Source organism: Thalia democratica, chromosome 3, assembly GCF_965202585.1.
Source record: "Thalia democratica chromosome 3, ktThaDemo2.hap1.1, whole genome shotgun sequence".
Lineage (NCBI taxonomy): Eukaryota > Metazoa > Chordata > Thaliacea > Salpida > Salpidae > Thalia > Thalia democratica.
The window spans coordinates 43,665,498-43,688,828 of NC_139167.1; the positions used below are offsets into that span (position 1 = coordinate 43,665,498).

The 23,331-nt window shown below is 24.8% G+C and overlaps 1 protein-coding gene across 3 annotated transcripts in view; it reads left to right on the plus strand.

Moving 5' to 3' along the window:
• Positions 1-23,331, plus strand: part of LOC145831318 (uncharacterized) — a 67,956-nt gene that overhangs the window by 41,967 nt on the left and 2,658 nt on the right. Inside the window, exons 22-38 of one of the 3 annotated variants that reach the window (XR_014369668.1) lie at positions 122-189; positions 1,815-1,951; positions 2,169-2,352; positions 4,073-4,313; positions 5,508-5,703; positions 7,571-7,772; positions 8,678-8,777; positions 8,920-9,184; positions 9,374-9,483; positions 13,367-13,499; positions 14,076-14,214; positions 14,570-14,889; positions 15,763-15,915; positions 18,801-18,996; positions 19,068-19,165; positions 19,291-19,404; positions 19,744-20,393. Coding sequence is in view for 2 of the 3 variants with exons in the window: in XM_082938525.1 (XP_082794651.1) it covers positions 122-189; positions 1,815-1,951; positions 2,169-2,352; positions 4,073-4,313; positions 5,508-5,703; positions 7,571-7,772; positions 8,678-8,777; positions 8,920-9,184; positions 9,374-9,483; positions 13,367-13,499; positions 14,076-14,214; positions 14,570-14,889; positions 15,763-15,915; positions 18,801-18,996; positions 19,068-19,165; positions 19,291-19,404; positions 20,354-20,393 (2,696 nt within the window). In the remaining variant the exon portion in view is untranslated. The remainder of the gene's footprint in view (positions 1-121; positions 190-1,814; positions 1,952-2,168; positions 2,353-4,072; positions 4,314-5,507; positions 5,704-7,570; positions 7,773-8,677; positions 8,778-8,919; positions 9,185-9,373; positions 9,484-13,366; positions 13,500-14,075; positions 14,215-14,569; positions 14,890-15,762; positions 15,916-18,800; positions 18,997-19,067; positions 19,166-19,290; positions 19,405-19,743; positions 20,394-23,331) is intronic. The other 2 variants (XM_082938525.1, XM_082938527.1) reach the window with 2 other exon arrangements.

A 23,331-nucleotide genomic window follows, 5' to 3' on the forward strand; every position in this document is an offset into this window, starting at 1 on the left:
TATGATCAAAAATCTGCTGTTATAGAATTTATTTCTTAAGAGAAGTAGGTGTTTTTAATTAAATTGAGAATTTTTAGCTTGAACTTACACAAACTTATCTTAATAAAGTAAAATTTTACAGAATGGATGTCAAAAATTCTTATTTCAGATGCTTTTTCAGATTATACAGTTTGCGAAAACTCTAAAGAGGTATCGTTTAATTTTTTTTTGTTCCACCAAGTTTATTTGTACAAATTTTAAGTTTAATATAAAAAGTGTTACTTTAAAGCTACTCACAAATAACTTTTGGAAAATGGTCAAGTGATTGATGTTTTGGAAATGCTAATTAATAATAAAGTTATAATTGAAACAATGCAACACTGTGGGTCCAAATCTTGTTTAACTGGAAATAGGGAATAAATTTTCTTATAAAATAGATATTTTTAAATCTTTACAAAAAATTATTTTTAATGTAGTTTAAGGTTATATCTATTGAATTTTCGAAACTAAATGAAAAAAAGTTCTAATAAAACAAAATTTATCAAATTTGAAGTAGGGGCTCATATGTATCTGCTCTATGTATTTTTTTATAAATAAAATATCTTTGTTGTAATTATAAAAATAAGGCAAACTAAACTCATATTTAATTAAATTTAGTTTTTAAACAGCTTGTAAATATATAGTGGATTCTAAATACAAATTTTTAACAACAAAAAAGAATTCTTTCTACTAAAAATACTTAATGATTTTTTTTTATAAATGGGTTCTATAGGGCAGTGCTTCCGAACCTTTTTCTAGTGGCGGAACCCTTTTCCAAAGTTTAAGTTTTCCTAAGTTTTCCGCGGAACCCCTAATTTTAATTTTACATAAAATGCTTAATTTAATAAATGTTCTTTTTTAAATTTCAAAAGGCTTCGCGGAACCCTAGGGTTCCGCGGAACCCCATTTCAGAAGCACTGCTATAGGGTATTCTTGAAAAAAACGTCGGTAATTTTATTCTAGAACGCTTCCTTCTTATAAAAAAAACTCCGTACTCGGAATAAGTTATGTTAGTTTTATTTTAATCTACTAAGTCTGAAGGTTTATTAATATACACTTATATATTTCATGCGTGCCAGAAATCTGTTATTTAAAAAAATCTAGTATAATGTCAACAAATTTAAATGAAAATAAAGAAAATATTTTTTTTTGAATTAAAATTATTTTTTTAACATCATTTTTTAACTCTGATAAAAGTAATAAAAACTTGGGTGTTAAAGTAGTTTTACAATAGTTTTTTTTTAACCGTTGGTTTTCCAAATTTAAAGACATCAAAAGTTGAACTAATCAAAAACCCTCTAGTTGCAATCTTCAAACTGGCATAACTTTTGTCATAGATGGATTTTTAGTTAAGTTTGAAACACTAAATGCGCTAGAGTTTTGGCTTTCTACCTACTAATTTTGAAAAATAAATCAATTTTTTTAATACTATTTCCAGTTGCGGGCCCACTGTGTTAGATACACTAAAGTTGTATTGCAACAAACCTAAATTATTATCTCTCAGTTGAATAATTGATTATTTTTTAATTTTAAATAGAAACTTAAGTTTTTTAATTTGTACGTTATCAAATGATATGGATATCTAATAAAAGGCTGCCGACCCTATTTTATTCAAAATATACGTTATAAATTTTATTAGTTTTATGCTGTATTTAAAAAGAAATACAGAATACAAAATAATGCTGTGTTTTAAAAAGATCTTTTCTCTAAACTTACGTATTTAAATTATAAATGCGAAAAAAAAAATTGTACCAGTATAAATAATTTAGAACTAATAAAGTTATAATGATCCGAAGGTTCTTAAATCCTGGAGTGATTATGAAAGTCCACTGGTGTCAATTAGAAGTTATAGGCTTTCTGATAATTTTAAACAAAATCTTGATGTGATGTGTTACACTCATATGATCCGCCCTTTTTGTACTCCACTTTGTGTGTTAGTTTTAGATTATGAATCACACACTATATGCAAAGTTGTAAGTAGCTTTCCGCTTTCACTATACTTCGAAATACAAACCGTAAAATTAAATTAATTATAAACCATTATAAGTCAAAATCAATTTTAAGCTACCAAATTATTTTTATACTAGTGTCGTTTAATTTTTTTGATAAAGTTTGTTTAAGTACATGCTGCAAAATAATAGTAATTTTAGGTATGACTTGACCGGCGAATGTAGATATTCCAAGTGTAGTTCACAACATGTTTCTTTAAGAAATGGAAAAAGTATGACAATGGAAGAAATTTTTCTAGATCTCCTAAGTTATTGTCCTCATTTATTAAAAGATGAAAATGGTAAACAGCTAGAAAAATCAGCGACAATGCCAGAAAAATTATTGGTTTATATTTAAATCAAGTTAAAACACTTAGATATAGATTTTACAAAATAAAAAATTATGGTTGAAATAGTTTATATACAGTTTAATTTTTCTTTTTTTTTTCATGATTGAACTCTTGCGTTTGGACTTTAGTAGAATAGATGAAATGTACTATGAAAATATTGTTTGTAATTTAAACTGGTCACAGATTAAAACGGACTTAGCTTTATTGGTATTTTAACTAAAGTATACTTGGATGAAGCTTTTTTCTTAAGTGTGGTAAACGAAAAAAGAATTGATTTTTTTTCTAGTTCAAGTATAACTCTTAGCCAAATCAAAACAATGTAGTAATTTTTAGTTTTATCAATTTTCAATTGCTATGCATTTTATATTTTCGTTAGTCCTGATAATTAAAAAAATGAAAAATCCACATATGTACTGATTAAGTTATTTTATAAATTGTTTAAATAGGATGTACACAGTGGACCAAAGTCGCGCTGAGCTATAAGAGTTAAATCAAAATATAAAGTTGAATTTCGTAATAAATTAATAGTTGTATTTTTTTCAAAAGTTTTATTACAATCTACCCTCAAGGTTGTATCAATTGAATTTTTCTATCTAGTTAAAAATTAAATTTTCAACTAAAGTTATTAGACTTAAAGAAGTAGCTTTCTTAAATGTTTTTGCTTTATGCTACTTTTAGTTGAAAAATACGTTTATTTTCAACTTTAAAACAATGCATGTTAAACTCAAATTTAAAAATTTTTGTGTTGTAACAACTTTTAAATTTAGTAAGTGTTAAACATAAAGTCTTGATAACAAAAAAGAAATTTTCTACTTAATTTAATTAATAAAGCTTTAAAAAACAAATTCTGTATGGTATTTATCAAGAAATCTGCTAAAACTGTCTAAAGAAAGTAAAAATGTTTATTGTACTACCTAGGTATGTTTTTATAAAGTCTTCAAAATTTATAGTATTTTACAACATAAATATAAAGAGTTGGTGTCAAATATGCACAGAGAGACACTTTTGCACGGGTTGAAAACCTTTTTATTTTTACTTTTTATTTTTACCATCACTTTTACCCCTAACCCTTGTTTAGTTTAATTTTTTTTATATGTATATTTTTTAAAAGTATTTTTTGTTTCTGTTTTTACTCTTTTTACTCTCAAGTGTCTTCGTGCATATTTGACCCGTTCCCATACATAAATGCCTAGCTTATCCGGACAGAACCTTAATTTTTCAAAGTTTTCTTGACAATGACAAAAAAGTTATTTTTTTTGCGAAACAAACTCCAAAAACCTTGCCAAAACTATTAATTAGACTTAATAAACAAAACTTTGGAATACTTAAATTTAGCTGTAAAAAAAGTAATAAAGTACTTTGTAAGGTAAAAGTAATTTTTAACGGTTTTTTTTGGCGGTTGATTTTTTACTTTTTCAGATATCAAAATTCGATCTTAAATTTTATCAAAAACTCTTCAAATCGCCTCGTGCCAACTAGCATAATTTCTGCTGTAAACAAAATTTTGAAAATTGTTTTAAGCTCTAAACTCGCTAAAATCTTGGCTTTCTAACTACAAATTTTCAATAAAAAATAAAAAAAATAACAATTTCCCTATGTCAAGTTGCTGGTCCACTGTGCTATATTTGGGGCTCAAAATACTAAGTTTTATAATATTATGTTAATAAATAAGTTTAAAAAAAAAATCTTAATTAATAAAACTGCAAAAATTACTAGGCTGCAAAAAGAACTGCAGATAAATTTGCTGGTGGAGCAAACATGACTAAAGAAGAAAGAATAAGAAAAGTAATAAAGACAGTAAAAAAAGCCTATAGTAAGAATGCTAAATGGCAACCTTTTACTGTTAGGTCCAAAGAGTTTCTTCCGTGCTCAGAAAAAAATATCATTAATAATAGTTCAGAAGTTAATCAAAACGATAATTTTTACCCAGAATTCAAAACATTTTCTTATGTTTTTGGTAATTTTTTTTTATTTAATGTTTTTCTTTGATTTTTTATCGAAGACGTGTAATTGATTTTTCTTGGAAAATATTAATAATAATGAAATAAATAAGAATCGTCTTTTTTGTTATAGTATTATAGTTTAAATTGCACTCGTAAAATCAAACTGAGCGCAAGTAGTTAAAATTTTTTTTATTTAGTGATAATATTTTAATTTAATAGTTAAATAAGGTAAGCTAAAATAATTAATTGCAGATAATATTCAATAAATTGTTATTTCATAACTTCCATACATGTGTATGTTTCTTCAAAAACACGCGTTCTAAAATTTATTGTAGTCTGTAGTAGTTCAAAAACTTGTTTATTAACAATTAAAGACTATTACTCAATCAATTTTTCCGTATTAGTAAAATCTTTTAAAAAATATTGTCAACATTATACTTGAAAAGATCTGAAATTTGGATGACTTAGTTTTACAAATGATGTAGTTTGATCTTCTGTTATACTTTTACTGTTAATACTTTCAATAAGTTTTAGATGATATGATATGTTTCGCTATATATATTTTTACATAAATTATAAAAACGTTAGTTTTAATACAGTTAGTGACTACATCTTTTTTAATTTAAGGATCTATAACAAGGAAATAAATTAGTTGTTGAAACTGACTATCAGAGTTCATATCGAGTTATAAACTTATTTTTGTTGTAAAATAAAAATTGTGTGTTGTTTTAAAATTATTTTGAAAAAATTTCATAACTGCTTTCCGCTAGAAGTGTAAGACACCTTTAATTGTTGTAGGTACCATTTAAAATTAGCAGTTCAAGTTGTTGTTTGGTAAGTAAAAGACTTATGACAGTATTATCAAAATCATGCACTGAAATTCGTCTAAAATCATTCAAAATGTTTATATAAACAGTTGTATAAACAAAAGAAAGTTTTCTACTACTGTCAAAAAAAAAATCTGTATTTTTTAGTTAAAATGAAGTTTTTCAAACTAACAGTGTTAAGTATATTAATTATTTAGTATAGAGTAATAAGTTACAAAATTTATCTGTCTGATAATTATTAAGATATAGTCAGATTTTGAGGTTAGCCAAGTTTACATACTTGCTTTATTTTTTGAGTAACTTAAATTAAATAGGGATATATATTTGTTTTATAATAACTCGGATTTAATTTTATGTAGTTAATGAAAAAAAAAACTATAGAAAACATGATGAAAGCAAAAAACTTTGCGGATAATTTTTGGGAAGAAAAATCTGTAGTTGAATTTTATGAAATTATAGAAAATTTTTCAAAAGAAGATCTTCAAAACAAAGCTCAGTTGTTGTTAGACGTTAACTATTTTGACGAGGAAAAATTTATAGCAATTGTTATTTGTTGCTTAAACCTTAAGCATACACAGTAAGTTTGCTAGTTATTTAAATATATATATCTCGATCTATAGTCATATTACTACTTAAAATTTAAGATGAAGAACACATTAATCTTAGTTCTAATAGCAGTGCAAATAGCTTATGTAAACAAAACTGCATTAGTACATGAAAGACTACAACACAGTGGGCTAGTAGACGGTAATTGACTTTTTAGGTGACTAGAAAATTAAACTAAGTGTTATACATAGTTATATGAAACTGAGTTTTATTTTTAAAATACACATTGTTTTTGTTTTTTTTTTGTTATTTCTGCCTAAAGTATTTTAAAGTTTATATATTTTGGGAAGTTTTGTATTTTTCAGTTTAAAATTTACTCGAAGTAACTATTAGTTTATTTATAGTTAAATGCTTAAAACAGCTACACAAAAGTTTATAAAATACTTATGTATGAATGTTTTTTTTACCGTTTTTCTTTTATAAAAAACGTGTTTATTAAAAAAAAACCTTAGTTGTTTGAAATTTCATAGTTTTATGAGTTTTTAGCTATTTTGAAATTTTGTTTTGAATACAAGGGTACTTATAGTGCAGTTTAAGATTTTATTTTGATCTAGCTCAAAAGTTTTAAGGTAAAAGCTCTCTATTTTTAATTACTTGAAATAAGAAAAATAAATATAAACTTACAAACTATCCTGTCATCAGAGCCAAAGTTTTTTTTACGTTTTTATGAGGTATATTTTAATTCCTACTTACTCTTTCTTTTGTGAAAATTTTCTGAAGTATTCAAACAGCTTAGTCTTATTTTTAATACTACAACATATTTAGATAAAATAGTTATAAATAAATATCTTTTGTACTTCTTACAAGCCTTTTTTTGACTTAAGTTATAAAGAGTTTTGAGTAATTAATACAAAGTAACAAAAACTGATTGTGTTTAATTAAACTTACATAATTTTTCAAACATTCTAAGAAGAAATAATTATTATAACTAATGTTTATTTTAACAATTTATTACTAACAAAATAATGTTTCACTCCTATATTTGCATATAGGAGATCCTCAGTTGTTGTAAACAAATCTGACAAATTTTTTGAACAAAATATATGGAAGTAAAACAAAATTAAAAACTAAATATTGAACTAACGGTTTAACAACAAAAATAAAACTTAAAAATACTAAACTTGAGTAAAAATTTAATGCTTATGTTACGCTTTTAAAAATTTTGTTGGTAATATAGACTAGAATTTTTTTTAATGATGTTGTATACGTTAAAAGACATTTAAGTCGAGAAATTTAAATTGTTCAATTTAAAACAAGTTACCATATTATAATTATTATAAGAAGAAATCTAGCTCCACACAACTTTTTATTAAACTTTGTTTAATTTTTTTAGTCACCATAAAGTTAATTTCGGCTTGACCCCTTTTTTTGCCCACTGTGTAGTAATTAAAAATATTAACTTAGAAATTCAAAATTAAATTATTGTTAATAAAACTCAGTTTAAAAAATATAATTCTATAGCTAAGTACTAAAACAAATGTCTTTTTTTATTTTAAAATGCTAAGATTTTATCTATGCTGAGATTTTATGCTTAAGAATTAGTTTTAATTGAAGTAAATGTGGTTTAAATGTGCTAAAACTTTTTTTGATTTTCTTTTTTATTTTTATATTAGTTAAACGATAATTTAATTATTATTTTTAAATATTTTGATTTTTTTAAACTTGGCGACAAAAGTCTTCAGCTACTTAAAGATCTACTGCTAAAAAGAGTTTAGTTTTAGTACAGCCAGTTATGTCTTCAAACCATAAAACAAGTTCAATATTAGTTAATCAATTGTTTCCTTTCTTTCAGATAATATTTTTAAATATAAATGAAAATTTGTTATTATCTATTCTAGTATTGCAATAAATTTGGTCATGAATGCTGTGGAACTATATCCGAATAATTTCAAATTAAAATACTTTCTTATAAAATCTTGTATGTACTCAATGGCAGCAAACAAAAAGTTTGCTTATCCACTAGATAAATTTAATGAAGAATTCAGTGTCGTAAAAAAAACTTTGTCGGAAATTCCGTTTTACTATGAAGCATGGAAATTGGTAAGACTTTTACGAGCTGTGTGTTTTTTGAATAAAATTTAATGTTATTGTTTCATATCTTACTATCTTTAAACAAAAAAAGTTGTGAAATAATTAAAATATTTTAGTACAGTTTTTATTGTGACAAATTATAAATAACATTTCCTGACTGGCATACAAACTAACGCTTAATTTCTAAAGAATTTAATCACGTTTGGTCGACTGAAACAGCAGTTCATTTTGACTAGGTCTACCTGATTAGTCCCAATGAGGGCGAAATCAGGTTGCAGAATTTTGCATGGGTTGTTGTTGATGGTCTAGCTGTTTACTTTAAGAACTAAAAATTAGTGCTATATAAATTTATAAAGGTAAAAATTTAATCTGGTTAAGTTAAAATCCAGTTTTTTTTTAAAGTAATGAACTTTAGATTCATCCATATTTCACTCAATTCATGGTACTTACGCGTCAGGCTAAATTTTATTTTTGAAAAATAGGCAAAATCTCAGTTTTTATCAGTTCAAGTGCTTGAAAGTTTCTGAATGTCAATTTAAATGCTTGAGAATTTCTAAAAAATAATTTAAAACCTCTTTTTTTCGGTACATAACTAAGTTGTGAATTTTTTTTATGTAAGCATTTAAACAATTTAAAATCTATTTGAATAAGATTTCGTTAATTAACTTAAGGTCTCGTTTAAATAGATTCAGACAATAAAAATATTGTTTTAGTAATAAAAGTAAAAAGCAAGAAATAACTATTTTTTTCTAATAGTTAATATTAAAGCGGTTTAAACTAAGTATACTTTTGAAATTGTATAACATATTTGTTTATTGTCATTTAAATAATTATAGTATTAAATTTTCATTAATGTAAAAACTAGTAACATTAAAAAAGTTGAATTAAAAGTAGCATTTAATTATAAAAAACAGGTTTTAGAAGCTCCGTGGCAGACAAAGGAACTCCAGGACTTTATGGAGTTACTTATTCAAAATCTCATGTATCGCAAGAATGATGACTCGAGTAGTCACAGTATTTCTTATTTTGTTTACTTTTCTTAAATATTTACTTACCTACTTAGATTACACAATTTTAAAAGTTAAAAATGGAAACCAAAGTAAAGCAAATATTTTAGTCGGTTACTTAGTTAAGTCTCATTACAAAGTTTTTTCAGATTTAACCCAACCAGAATGCTACTACTCTAGTTGGTTATTAAAATCTATCCTTCAATTCTGTCATGTAACTTTTTCTACTGGTAATGAAGATAAATGTAAAACTGAACTCAATGGGTATTTAAAAACTTTGAAACGTATGCACCTTAGTTCAGAAAAACCCAGTAGTCCAATGACAATCGAAGATATGGTTACCTTACAATTAATATCAGTTTACTTAAAAACGTTTAATACTTTGCCTCCATTTCTTTATGATCAAGGGAAATGGTAAGTTGTCTTTTTAAATATTTTTCTTGTAAACTATTTTCATTAGTGTTTGCTTAATCAATGATTGTTAATAAATTGAAATAAGCTCAATATTCTGTTTTATTTATAAATACACCACAACGAATGTAGTACTTGTATGAGCATTTCAAAAATTAACCTATTAAAGTTAAATGACAACACTTTTTCTAGCCCGACTCAATTTGGATTTGTTACTGGAAAAGTTAGCGTTAAGTTTTTTTTCTATAATAAAAGTATTGAAGATCTAAAAGATCCTGAGAAATTAGAAGAAGACCTACAAGGTAAATATAAAAATTTTACGTAGATTTTAGATTATAATTTATCTATGATATATTAGTTTTGTATAGTTCGTAAGATCTTACTGAGATCTCCATCAGACCTTCAATCTAGTCAAAGATCACCAATCTAGTCTAAACGATAATCTTGTTAAGCTTAATTTGAAAAAAAACTGTGATCAAAATAATAAATTATTTATTCGAAAATTATGTCATTCATTTATTGTTAAAAAAAGAAAATGATAAGGTTTTGTGTAGCTAATTAATACCAGGTGGTAGTTTAAACGTTTAATATAAAGTTTGGTCCAATTAAGTAAGTAAATAAGGTCAGAGTTGCTTTTTAACTTTTTTTTAATTCAAAGTTATATTTGTGAAATAGCAGAACATAGTTAAAGAGTTTAATAAGATCGTTATGAATGAAGCAAACTAAAATAAGTCCCTTGAAATAACTTTTGCAATTTCAAGTCAATATAGTTTTAATTTTATTAAATTTAATACTGAATTTTTTGAATTGTATCTCAACTCAAAAGTTAAATGAAATATATAACCGTTTGGAAGACTTTGAAGTTGTTATAATTCAAATTGACTTTGACCTAATTATACAAGCTTATAAGAAAAAAAAAGCTATCAAATTAAGTTTTAGAATGAAAATAACTTAAAATTTGTCAATAGAGCTATCTTTCTATTTTCTGCTACTTGTGAGTTTAAGTTCAGTTTTTCATTTTCGATTAGTATCGATTCTAAGCTTAAAATCTCACCTTGAGTACACCTCTTAAGTTATTCCGATGTTTGACTATTGAAATGGTAAGAATTCATGGAAGTGGTTGAAAATAGTACGACGTTTATCTTTTTCTGTGAAATCTACAACTATTCGGAACATTCGACGGATGTCTCTGTTCTACAGAGCAGGTATACTTGTATGTGACATTTGCGACAAATATTTCTGAACACTTTCATTGAATTGATTTTTCGGTGACAAATTCTGGTACTTTTTTAACATTGTGTTTTTTTAAAGCAGTTCTTGTTAGTTTTTGAAATATTAAGGAACAATTTCCTAAGTAAAAGTTAAAATGTACGAACCGAATACTGATAGATTTTAGATTTGTTTCCAGTATTTGTTTTTTGTTCTTGTTTGAAAGTTAAACTGTTGATTTCATGATTTCAAGAAAACTATTTATTTTAGTTCGTATAGGTTGTTCCGGATTTTTTTTTTCTTCAATAGTATTTTTGTAATTAATTTTTTTTTGTTGAAACTGACAAAACTCGAACATAAGCTTTATTTTAATGCTTTAACTTTCATCTTTTTGGCATGCACTTGGGTATTGCATTAGCAGGTTGGTATCTATTGGCTTTCTATAAACACTTGTCTGGAGTTTGTTTGAATCTAGTTCAACTTCTGTATCTAAAAATAGTAATTTACCATTGGTAGATCTTTTTAAAGTAAATTTTCAATTTTAATGCAGGCATTCATCTCGCGATAGAAACTGTTTTAATCATTGTTATTCTCATGAGCACAAACTTGTCATCAACATACATGCGTAATTAATAGGTTTTTGCTCTGAAGTTGATGCTAATAGTGAGTTTTCTTATGATGCCACAAACCAATTTGTTAATAATGGGACTAATAGACTAACCAGTGCAATACCGTCTGTTTGTGAACTTTTTTTTTACTATAGAGTAAGACACTTTGTGACAAAGGTTTAAGATTCTCTTAAAATGCATTTTATTGTTTTCATGTCTTTGAAAATTGACTTCGTGTTTTAATTGTAAATTCTTTAAATAAATAATTGTAAAAATCCTGAAATAATGACCTTTCATTGAGCAGGGTTGTCACGGGTCAGCCTAATCAGACTAAGTCAGTTTTTTTGGGGTCAACATGTCAGAATATGTCAAATCTAAATTACAAATCTCCTTAACAACCTTTTAGGCCTTTAAATAGTAAAAATTAACAAAAAATCCTTTAAAGTCAGACTAAAATTGCAAAATTTTCCTAAAAACATTTATATAACAGAACATGGTTAAATTTATTTATTTGTAATATTTTGTAGAATTACTTGAGTTTTTAAAATAAATAAGAGTAGATTCTATATTAAAAATTTTCAAAATCAAAGGTTTTGTATTTAATGAAATAAGGAAATATTTTACACGTTCTGAACACAGCATCTACTCAAGAAAAAGTTTGTAACTACAAATTAATAGTCTAAATAAAAAAGAAACATGAAAAAAAAAATTTAATTTTGTTTCGAAAATGTGTACTGAATAAGAAGTGCGTACTAAAATGGGAACTTGTCAAAATATGTGTACTCAAAATACAAATTTAAAAAAATATGCGTATTCAAAATAAATATTTAACTGGAGGGTAAAAGTCAGACTAAATCGGTCAAAATCTTGAAAAGTCAGGCTAAATTTACAAAATTTTGCGTAGCAACCCTGATTGAGACAAGTTTTAATTTCAGTTTCATGCTATTTTGCCAATTGATGTTCCGGCGTGTTTATAGCAGATAATATCGGTCTCAATAGATGATTTCTTTTAGATTTTCGATACTAGGGACCGCAAGTATTTAGGAATGCCTCTTTCTTAAATATTTCTTATAGCAAAATAACATGTTTTCATTTTATTGATTCAAAAAGATATAATAAAAATATTTTTGTTTTGCAGAATCATAAAATTAAATAGCAGTATTAGAGATCTTATGAGCTTGTAAACAAAAACATGATGTTGATAAAATAGTAAAAACATTTTTACGTATATCTGCTATCTACATATAATAGATGACTTTTTGGAAGTATGGTAGTTGTGTGTGGTAGTTAAGTGTGTTATTTATGTAAGTCGTTACGTTTATAGGATATAAAATGTGACGGTTTTTGTTATCTTAAATACTAAGCAACTAGATCTGTTAAAAAAAAAAGCTTTTAGTTTTCTAAAGTCGTAACGTATGTGTTTAATTATTCATGTTTTTTTCATTGCATATAGTTAAAGTTTAGATATTTTTCGTGTCTATTACAAACACTTTTCATTTAATCTTTATTAATAGTTCGTATTAGTAAAAATTCTATTTCCTTTGCATTTTATAATATAAGATGACTCACTAACCAATGGCACGCAGAATCTATCCTCTTCTAAACCCTTAAGCACAACACCCCTTGTGCTTTCACCTTTGTAACAATTCTTCTATATAGTTAGAAAAACATGACGAAGTTTGATGCTTTTTGAAAAAATCTGAAAAAATACTAGACAAAAGTTCTATAAAATTCCAAAATTTCGAGATAATTTTTATTAAAAAATTATTATATTTCCAAAGTGTTTGACTTAATTTTGTTTTTATTTCTAACAATATTGATTAAATTCTTAAAACTTGTAAAGTTACTAATTTGATATAAAAGTTACTAAAAAACATATTTGACAAACCAACCTTTCAGCACTTTTTTTTTTCTTATGAATTTTTTTTATTCCTGTATCATTTTGTAACTGCCTGCAACTATTTTTCAATACTTTAGTTTTATATCAAAAATGATATTTTAAAGTTATAGTATATACTACATATATATAACCAAAAATTATCAGGACAACTAACCCAAAATCTGAATGTTTCTTTGGGTATACGTCAGATTTAAGCGGATAGATTTTAACAAAAATGTCACATTTGCAGAGTGTTACTTACGCACGAATTATCAATTTTGTGATGTCATTTTTTAAACGTTTTTGATATAATAGTTTTAATTTTATTGATTTTACTTATGTTTTATCCTTTTAAAAGTCTCACTCTTGCGATGTAACACCCGTACTAAAAATAGCACCCATTCAGAAGTAAATATTACTCTAATCACTAGGTGACAGACAAGTTAGTTTGAATATTTTTCTTTCTTTTTTTATTTTCTAATGTTTTAGGTATTTTGGAAGATCTTAATGATAGTCGTAAAAAAGAACATGAAATTTTTCGCTTGAAAAAAACAGTTATGATAGTTCTGATTGATTTACTTACAATAAGAAAAAAATGGGATTCTCTTCATAAAATGTTTTTGTAAGTTTTAAAAATTTGTTTTAAAACTTTTAGAACTATATATTTTACAAGATGTAGTACTTTTAATTTAATTTAAAAGTAGCATTCAAAAAATTTGACTTTCATCTAAGGAAAAGAAATACGCATTTCCTGATTCATAATTAATATTTATGAAATATTGTTTCACTCAAATACTATTAATGATATATATTTCGTGTTGTGATAAAAATCTAAGTTGAAAGAATTATAAATAGAACATAATAAGTATAGAATATAGTATAAATAAAATATGATAAATAGAGTTTTGAATAAACTGTTCATTATAACTAAGAATATTATTAATAAATGAGTGAAACAACTATGTAAAAGTTCATTAATAAATTGTTTTTTAAATTAATTTAAAATGTAGTATTTATAAGTTTAGACATAGCAGTCTATGACTGTTCTTAAGAGGAAATATTTTATTTAAATATTCATGTAGCATTTTTGAAAGTCAGCAAAATAGCATGCTACTTATCGAACTATTATAATACTTTAATTTTGATAATGTTGTAATTTTTTCAATACGTAAGTTTTTAGTTAGTTTCCTTTTTCCAGGTACCATATGGTAAACGTATTTGACAAAATAAGCCCTGAAGATAAATTGCTGTTGAAAGATTCAAAATCATTTAAGGAAATATTTATTTTATTTACCGTCAGAATACTTGACTGTAACAAACAAGTTAAAATTCAATCGGTAAATTAATTGTAGCTTATTTAGTGCAATAAAAAATATTTTTGCAATTTTCCGTCGCAGTATTTTTTACTAATGTAAATAAGTTATACACTTTAAAAATTTATATATAAATTTTATTTTTGTTAAGAAAAAGAGAAATTTATGGCATACGGATGAGCTTAAAATGATATTTTTAAAAGATTTTCTTAATGAAACCATTACCGTGAGTTTTTAAGAACTGAAATAACTTTTTTGTTGTTAATTTAAACATATATAAAAAAAGTTATGATATCTAGATTTACCTAAGTTAAGTTGCTAATTAATTAAGTTTTTTGATTTTTTTTATCTTTAACGAGGTTGCATCAAAATTTTGCAGATGTTCAGACATGCTCAAGAACAGTTTCCTTACAGTCCACAAATAATGTTTAACTCATCTAAGTACCTATTAAAGAAAAAAAAAAGCTGGACAGACATACAAGCTCATTTAAAACAATCGCTAGTACAAGCTTTAGAATCAAATTTACCAACTGATAAATTTCTACAGAACTTAGAAAATAATAGTCTTACCGAAATATATGAATTGCTTTTAGATTTGAAGTCAGACTGCAATGGATTAAGCTCCTATCAGCTTATGGTTAAGAAAGAAGCTAAATCTGATTTTGATAAGGAAAGAGTATACTTGTGGTTAACATATTGGTAAGCATTATTAATTATATATAATTTTAAGACGAACAAAAAATAGTTTCTTGTGCAATTTATTTTAAAAACAATTACTTTTGATTAATTACTATAATGTTAGAATAATCTAACAGACAAATACATACGCGTCAGGCTAAATATTTTTTTTGTGTTATGACAAAGTTTATACTTAAATGCTTTAAAACTTGTGATAAAAAATAAGAAAATGTTTGATTTCAAGTAAATAACTAAATTGTGATTTTCTTTATAACAAAAGATTTATTTTGTAGCCATTTTTTTCTTCTAACGAAAAGAAACTGACTAAAATCAGGAGTCATCAGGATGATTACTAAACTATTCTAAGATTCTAAAACAAGTTTGAGAATGTGATTGTTTAAAAAAATATATTTAAACTGAAGGGTTGCCACAAAGTCAGGAAAAAATAAAAAAAAGACAATAATCAGGAAAATTTAGGAAAAAGTGGGGGTTTTCAAAAAAAAAATCAGGAAAAGTCAATAAATTTTATATAAACATGCTCAAAATAAGGAAGTTTATCATCACAAAAGACTCAACTTTCCTAGTGTTATTTTCTAGAAAGATTTGCTTTTGCAATTCATCTACTTTTCTAGGTCTAGTTGAATTTTTGGAATAGATTAACATCATTTTGTGTTAACACAGAAGGATACAACTTATTCCTGTTTCAATTAGACACTAAAGTACAAAGTTGACTTAACTGTTGTAAGATTTCAAAAAAAATTCTTACTTTCATCTTTTCAACTGCATATTATAAACAGTTTTATATTGTAAATAGTTGATTATAAAAAATATTTGGAATCAAAGATTAATACTTACTTTTAGTTTATTTTTTAACTTAATATAACTCACAAAAAGCTTGCTGCAAGACTATCGGAAAATATCGGAGTTTATAGTAACTAAAAAGCCATTGGACCTTTTATCAAATTTAAATGTTTTTTTTTTGTCGACTTCTCAATGTGCTGCAATGAGTCAAGGATCAGATCGAGACACAAAAATTATTGATTGGGAGTGAGTAGTGTTTGTTATATATTTTGTCATACATTTTAAGCATTGTAAATAAAACTGTTGTTTAAATATTTTACATTTATTAAACGTTTAATAGTTAATATATATTTATTTCCTTAAAATAAATGCAGAGATCAGGGTGGCCAAAAATCTTTAATTTGGGAAGTTTTTAAAAACCTAGATTTTTTAAAGTTTTAGTTTTTTAAAAATTTGATATAATAAAAATTGAGTTTTATACCATTTTAAACTAAATCAAAAAGTATACAAGTTTTTAATTAGTAGTTGATAAATTATTAGTTAAATGAATACTTATAATTAATTAATAATATAATAATATAATATAATATAAGATAATAATATAATTAATGAAGCTAGCTTTTTGCTTTCATTACCATTGCTTTGAATGTCCTGTAAAGTTAGTCAACAAATACCTATTTCCGACTGATGCAACTTATAGAGTTTAGGTCAGGATTCCCTAAACTTTTTTCAAATGGCCCCCTTTAATGAAATTAAATAGGCTATGGCCCCCTTAAACAAGACCACAATTAAGAGCGTACCTAAGACCTTTTTTTTGCTTTTCATCAAAAACTCCAGAGAATCTAGTGTAAGTTTCAAAACTACCATTAAAAGCGTACCTAAGACCTTTTTTTTTTGCTCTTCATCAACAACTACAGAATATCTAGTGTAAGTCTCAAATTATGACCTCATAGCCCACTTTGGGAAACCCTGGTTTAGATTAAGAGAATATTTAACTTAAAGCAAAAGAAAATTAATAGCAGAGCCAAATAAAAAAGTGTGATGCAATGTTTTATGACCAATGTATTTATATCAGCTATAATAAATCTTAACTTTTATAAGTTGTATAAGCAGGGTTGCCAAAAAACCTGGCATCCTGGAATTTTAAAATTTAGACTAAAAAAACTAAAACTAAAAACTAAAAATTTTGAAAAAATACCTGGAATTTTGAACAAAGATTACTAAAAAACCTTGAATTTCATTTTAAATTCACAAAATAATCTGGAATTTTAAGCAACTTTTACATGTTAAGTAGTAAAATTTTGATTTGACTCAAAAATTTATCGTATAGATGAAAAAAATTGTATTACCATTAACACAATTGCTTACACAAAAATTCTAATTTCGTTATACTAATTAACACAGTTTTTTACCTTAATCATAATTTTATACTAAAAATAGATCCTGAAACGTGTAATTTTTAAAACCTGGAAGAAATTTTGAAAACCTGTAAAAAATTTGCCAAAATATTTATAAGTCATAAGTTGTACCTAGTTTACTTACAGTAGTTAGAATAAGTATCATTTAGTTAGGTTTAATGTTTTCATTTAATTATGGTTAATAGCTTGGATTTAGACTATAATAAAACCTTTTTTTTTTTAAATTTAAGTAATCTGAAATCTCTGTGTGGTTATAAGACTTTTTGATTAAGTAGCCTTGTTACCTTTTCTTGGTTAATTAATTTTTTAGCTTTATCTCATCTATACATTATACTTTTTAGGCTTTGCTGTTTTCTTTTTCATAAATTCTATTAGTTGAGCAAAACACTTTAAATTAACAAAATATGCATCATTTTTATTTTAAAGGTAAAAATAGAAATAATTTTTATGTTTAACAAAAGTTATTTTTATTTAAATCAATAAATACTTTAGAGAGGCTATTAATATTAACAACTTAGATGCCAGTACATTTATATTTACAGTATAGATGCCAGTATATAATTTAGTATACACAATAAAACAATAATTAAATAATAGTAATACTGTATCGTTTTAATTAGTTTAAATCTATCAAAACCACCTTTTTTAACTCAAGACTTATTGACAAACAATATTATTAAAAATGATCAAAAAAGGTGCACTTTCAAAAACCTGGAAGAAAAATTGAAAATCCAGAAAAAGTTTGCCAATTTTTTTTGCCAATCTGACAGTTAAAAAATAACGTTTAATTGATTTTTTTCGTCACTTTAGTTAATTTTTTTTTTAAGCATTTGTAAATGAAAAGACTATAAAAAATAAAAAAATAAAAAGATAAAAATCTTAAATAACTTTTGTTTATTTTTTTTTAAATTTCTTACTTAAATAAGTTAATATAGTTTAATATATAACACTTAAAAAAATCGTTTTAGGCTATATATTAAAATTCTATTAAAATATTTTCATTTTTTACTAATTATCTTTGCTTAACTATCTTTAAAAAAATTGTTTCTATATGAAACTCGGTAAAAATAAAAGGCAAATAAACTCTATCAAGTATTTCATTTTTCTTATATAGAATTTAATATTTGTATGTGAACTAGTTTTTGATAGTAGAAAGTTGACAAATTTGTATCTAAAAAAGACTTTCAAGTCTTTAAGATCGCAAAAAAAAGTAAAAGTACTGAAACTTGAAAATTAAAAATGACATTTATTATGTACGTTTGGTTTTAAAGACTAAATAAAATATATTAATTAAACCTAAATATTTTATACATACTAATAATATCTCAATATTGTTTATCAGCTAAAATACTATAACATTTTTTTAGATAACCTTAAATAAAAAATCTAAAATGTTTCAAGTAGTTTGCACGAAAGAGCACTAAAAGAGTTTTGTGCACACCAAACTGTTAAGACATTACTTTTATAATCAAATAATATATTTTTATTTTTAAATAGTTTTTTTTATTACTTAATATGTTTATTTAGTGCATAAATTATGACTTAAGTTGTTTAAAATTTAAAAAAACACTATATTTTTTTCAACTTTTTTAAATCGGAAATTTTGATCAATACTTTTTGTACAAGTGAATACTTTAATTAAGATTTGTGAAGACATTCTAATTTTTTTTTTCGTTTAAGAAGTTTTTTATCTGAAAGTTTTGATTTTTCAAGGATCATTGAAATGATAACATTGTTGTCGAAAAGTTTAGAAGATAATAAAATCTATAGTTCGAATGATGAAGCATTTCAAAACAGGAAAAGGTTTTTAAAATGGTTTGTTAACATAATCATAAGAACTTTAAAAAATACTTCTTCAAAAAAGAATTTCAGTCAGAATGTTTCCAGTGATTTTACTTTTCACAACCAAGTAAGTTAAATTTTTAAATATTGTCTATAGAACTTTTGGTAGAAAAACTTATAAGATTTATAAATTTTTAGTACATTCAAGTTGTAATGAATATGGTAAAACCATTGGATGATGAACTCAGACTAAATTTGATTGAATTAATGCCAAACAACATCGAATTTTGTACCAAGTTAGCTTTATTAACTTCTAGTTTGTGATGGTGTTACTCAATTGTCAATTTTTTCTATAAATTAATTTCAAAAGTATAATTTTTTGTCACTTATCAAAATAGTTTTTGACTGGTTTAAAAAACAGGTCTGGAATATACTTTTTAAACAAAAAAAAAATTCCGGAAGCACAGGCATGTTTGAAACAATTGATAGGTGTACGTCACTTAGAAAGTTGTCAGGACTTGATTAGTTGGAAAACGTAAGTAGCAATATCACTATAAAATTATAAGTAGTTAGTCATTTAAACATAGTGTAATTAACTTTGAGTTTGTATTACATTATTTTCTAACGACAAAATTTCAACATTTTTAGATATTTATAATTTTAATAAAACTATTACACGAATTTATTGATCTTTTTTTTCATGTTTTGAAATAAATATCTTATCAGTTAAACTGTCTTTTTATAATGTAGGTTATATTTATGTTGTAGGTTTTTAACAAATAATAGACAATTGATACTCTTCTCTTTTCGTTAAAATCTTCTAATTATCTACTTTATAATTACACACTATTCATATACAAAGGTTCTAAAACAGGGTTTCCCAAAGTGGGCTGTATTACTCCCTTTGAGGCGATTTGGACTTTCAGGGAGCAATAGTTAGTGAGGAACAAAAAAAAGTGTTTTAACTAGAAACGGGGTTGCCAAAAAACCCGGAAAACCTGGAATTTGACAAATTAGTCTAAAACACCTGGAATTTTAAACAAAATCACTAAATTAACTGGAATCTTTAACATGCTCAGTAGTAAAATTTGGATTTGACACAAAAAATCTATCATATAGATAAAAAAAAGTTGTCATCTTCAAACTATTTTTTTATTAAAAAACACATTTTAAGTAACTTTACAGTATTTTCTCCATGTTTTTATACTATTTAACACAGTTTCTTACCTTAAACTTAACTTTAAACTAAATATAGACCCAAAATGTGTACTTTTAAAAACTTGGAGTAAGTTTTGAAAACCTGGAGAAAATTTGCCAAAAACATATGGCAACCCTGTAGAAAAATGGTGATAACTATTAAGAGGGGACAACTATTTTTGAAGTTTCTACTATCTGAGCGATTATAAGAATAAATTTGGGAAACCCTGAGCCTAAAGAAAATATTTCCTTAAGCTTTTTCCTGCTAAAATAAAAAAAAATTTCAGCTACGTTCTTACAATAATTAATCATGGAAGTCAAAACGAGGTTTGCAAAAAAATTTTTAATAGTTTTTATTGATAATTTTAAATAGTAAATTTATATTTTTCTGAATATGTTACTACTAACCATAAATATTTTTTTGCACTTAAGTAAATCAATTATAATGATTGCTAAAACCTGGAATTCTGCAATTTGACACTTATGTTAAAATGTTAAAATTTTCTGGAATTTTAAACAAAAATCACTAAAAAACTATGAGTTTTAACAATATTTCATGTAATATAATAACATTTTATTAAATACGAAAATCTATCATAAACAATTACTTTTTGGTATTATTAAGAATTTTATTAACTGTAAAACACTTTTAAAAATGGCATTATAGTAATTTTTCAATATTTTTATCTTTTTAAAACAGGTTTAACCTTAAATTTTATTTTATACTAAAAATGGACAAAAAACTTGTACTTTTAAAAACTTGAAAGAAGTTTTCAAAACCTGGAAAGTTTTAGAAAAAACCTTAAATTAATTTATGTAATTCATTTAAGCATTCAAATTAATTAAATAAAGCATGTTGATTAATTCTATATATTTAGTTGTTTTTGTTTTATTTAAACATATTAAGTTTAAGTTTTGCCATATCATTACGTCTTTGTTTTGTATTTTGTGTTGTTGTATGTATCAAATCCAAAGAGGACTAAACATATGTCGGTTTTTTGCTACAAGCGGGCCTTATAATTTTGATCGCATGCATAAGAGAGTTTTTTTATGAAGTTGTCTACCAAACTTATAACTTTTTGCACTAAAAATATAAATACAGTCACCTATTGCGAGTCTAAGCACTCTCATTTAGTTTTCGAATTAAAAAAGATATACAAAAAATAATTTGATAAATATTTACTATATTAAATTTTTTGTATGTATTTAGCTAACAATATATTTAATTTTTTTTTATATAACTTTAGTTGCTAACTCATCACACCGCAATATTTGTTTAGACTTTTTAAAGTTATGTTTCTGTGACAAAGCCTCAAATTATATGAAAACAGCCAATATAGTAGGTATATTTTCTGGGTAGCTGTCTAAATTGTGCTAGCGTACAAAATTGCACGAAGAAAAAAATGCACGTAGACAAAATTGCACGAAGGTTCACTTTTGCACGAGTGACAATATTGCACGGAGGGTCAATTTTGTACGGGTTTTGTTAAAATAAAACTAAGATAACAAAAAATAAATCAAAAATAATTAATACAAATAAAAACTAGCTTAAAAAATTAGATTCTAACCTTTATTAAAATATAATTACCAAAAAGTTTCTAGTTTATTTTAATTAATTTATTTGTTTATGTTGAAAATATAAATTAACTAATTGTAGCTGTTGTAATATTTTGTTGGTTTTATTTTAATCAAAAGCTTGTATCTCATTTTTATTCTAAAAAAGTAGGAAGAAAATAACTTCTGACAGTGCTTTTTCACAAGTCTGGGTTAGATAAAGAGAAAAAATAGAGCAGAAAATATTAAAAGCAGAAATATTAAAACTTAAACTTTAATTTTTAAAAACTTAAAAGAAAACTAAGATATCTAATTGAATTGTTTTTTATAAAACAACAAAAACAATTTTAAGTTTAATTTATGGAACACATAACATTCCAGAACATTTATGACAGAACTTTCTATACAATGCGCAATAAAAATTTCATCAGACAGATTTTCTCCTTTTTAAATTTATCTAATTGTCTCACTAATTTGCATGCTCGTTTTTTCTGTGCAAAAGTATCTTAGTGCAATTTTGTCCCCTCGTGCAATTTTGTACGCTCGTGTAATTTTAACACCTACCCATGTAGATATAATTTATTTATTTTTAATATTGTTTTATTTCATATTGAACTTTAGTATAATTTTTATTTAGTATAATATTACATCAATACATGTTTGTCATTATTAAGGGTTATTTTTATTAAAATTAAATTAATAAAATAAAAATTTTATTAAAAACTTTTTTAATTTATATGAGTTTTTAAACCCAATAAATTTCAATTAAAAAAAAGCTAAATAAATGAAAAAAAAATTAAATCTAATCAAATCAAAATGAGTTACACTAATAAATGCTTGTTATTTTTTTTATATATAATATAAAGGTTTTAATATATTTTTTATTTAGTTATTTAAGTTAATATTTTTTAGCAAAATTAACCCTCCGTGCAAAACTGTCTGTCTTGCAAAATTGTAACTCGTACAAAATTAAGCTTCCGTGCAAAATAGTCTTCGTGCAATTTTTCCCCTCGTGCAATTTTGTGCCCGCGTGCAAACTAGTCTTCGTGCAATTTTGTACACTCATGCAATTTAGTATACTCGTGCAATTATGTCATTGCGCAATTTAGACCCGTTCCCATTTTTTCTACCTCTCGTTTGGTTACGTTATCTCGTTTAGTTACGTATTTTTCTACGGACACAGTGTGCTAGATTCGCGAGAGGGGACTACTTTATTTAAAATTAACATATTATTCAGATTTAAAAATGTTTTTGTTTTTTCAAGTATTTGAGTAATCAAGTAAAAATGAGAATATTTTCAAGTATTTTTTATTTATAAGTATGACAAGTTGAAGATTTAATATATATATTTTAGTAAGTATTAAACAGAATGCCAAAAAACCTTGATACTTGGAGTTTTATAATTTAGTCAAATAAAACATGGAATAGAATTTGAGAAATTTCGAAAGAAAAAGTCTGGAATTTCATTGAAAAATCCTGGAAAAATCTGGAATTAAAATATTTTTTATGTTAAGTTATAACATTTCAATTTCAATTAAATACTCTATCATATAGATAACATCTTATTGTTATCATAATTTTTAAATTAAATAACATATAATAAAGATTTGCGAGAGATGACAATACTTATAAAACCTGGAAGAAATTCAAAAAAACTTTTAAAAACCCTGATTAAAGTATACAAACCAACAACTCGAACTATAGTAAGTTG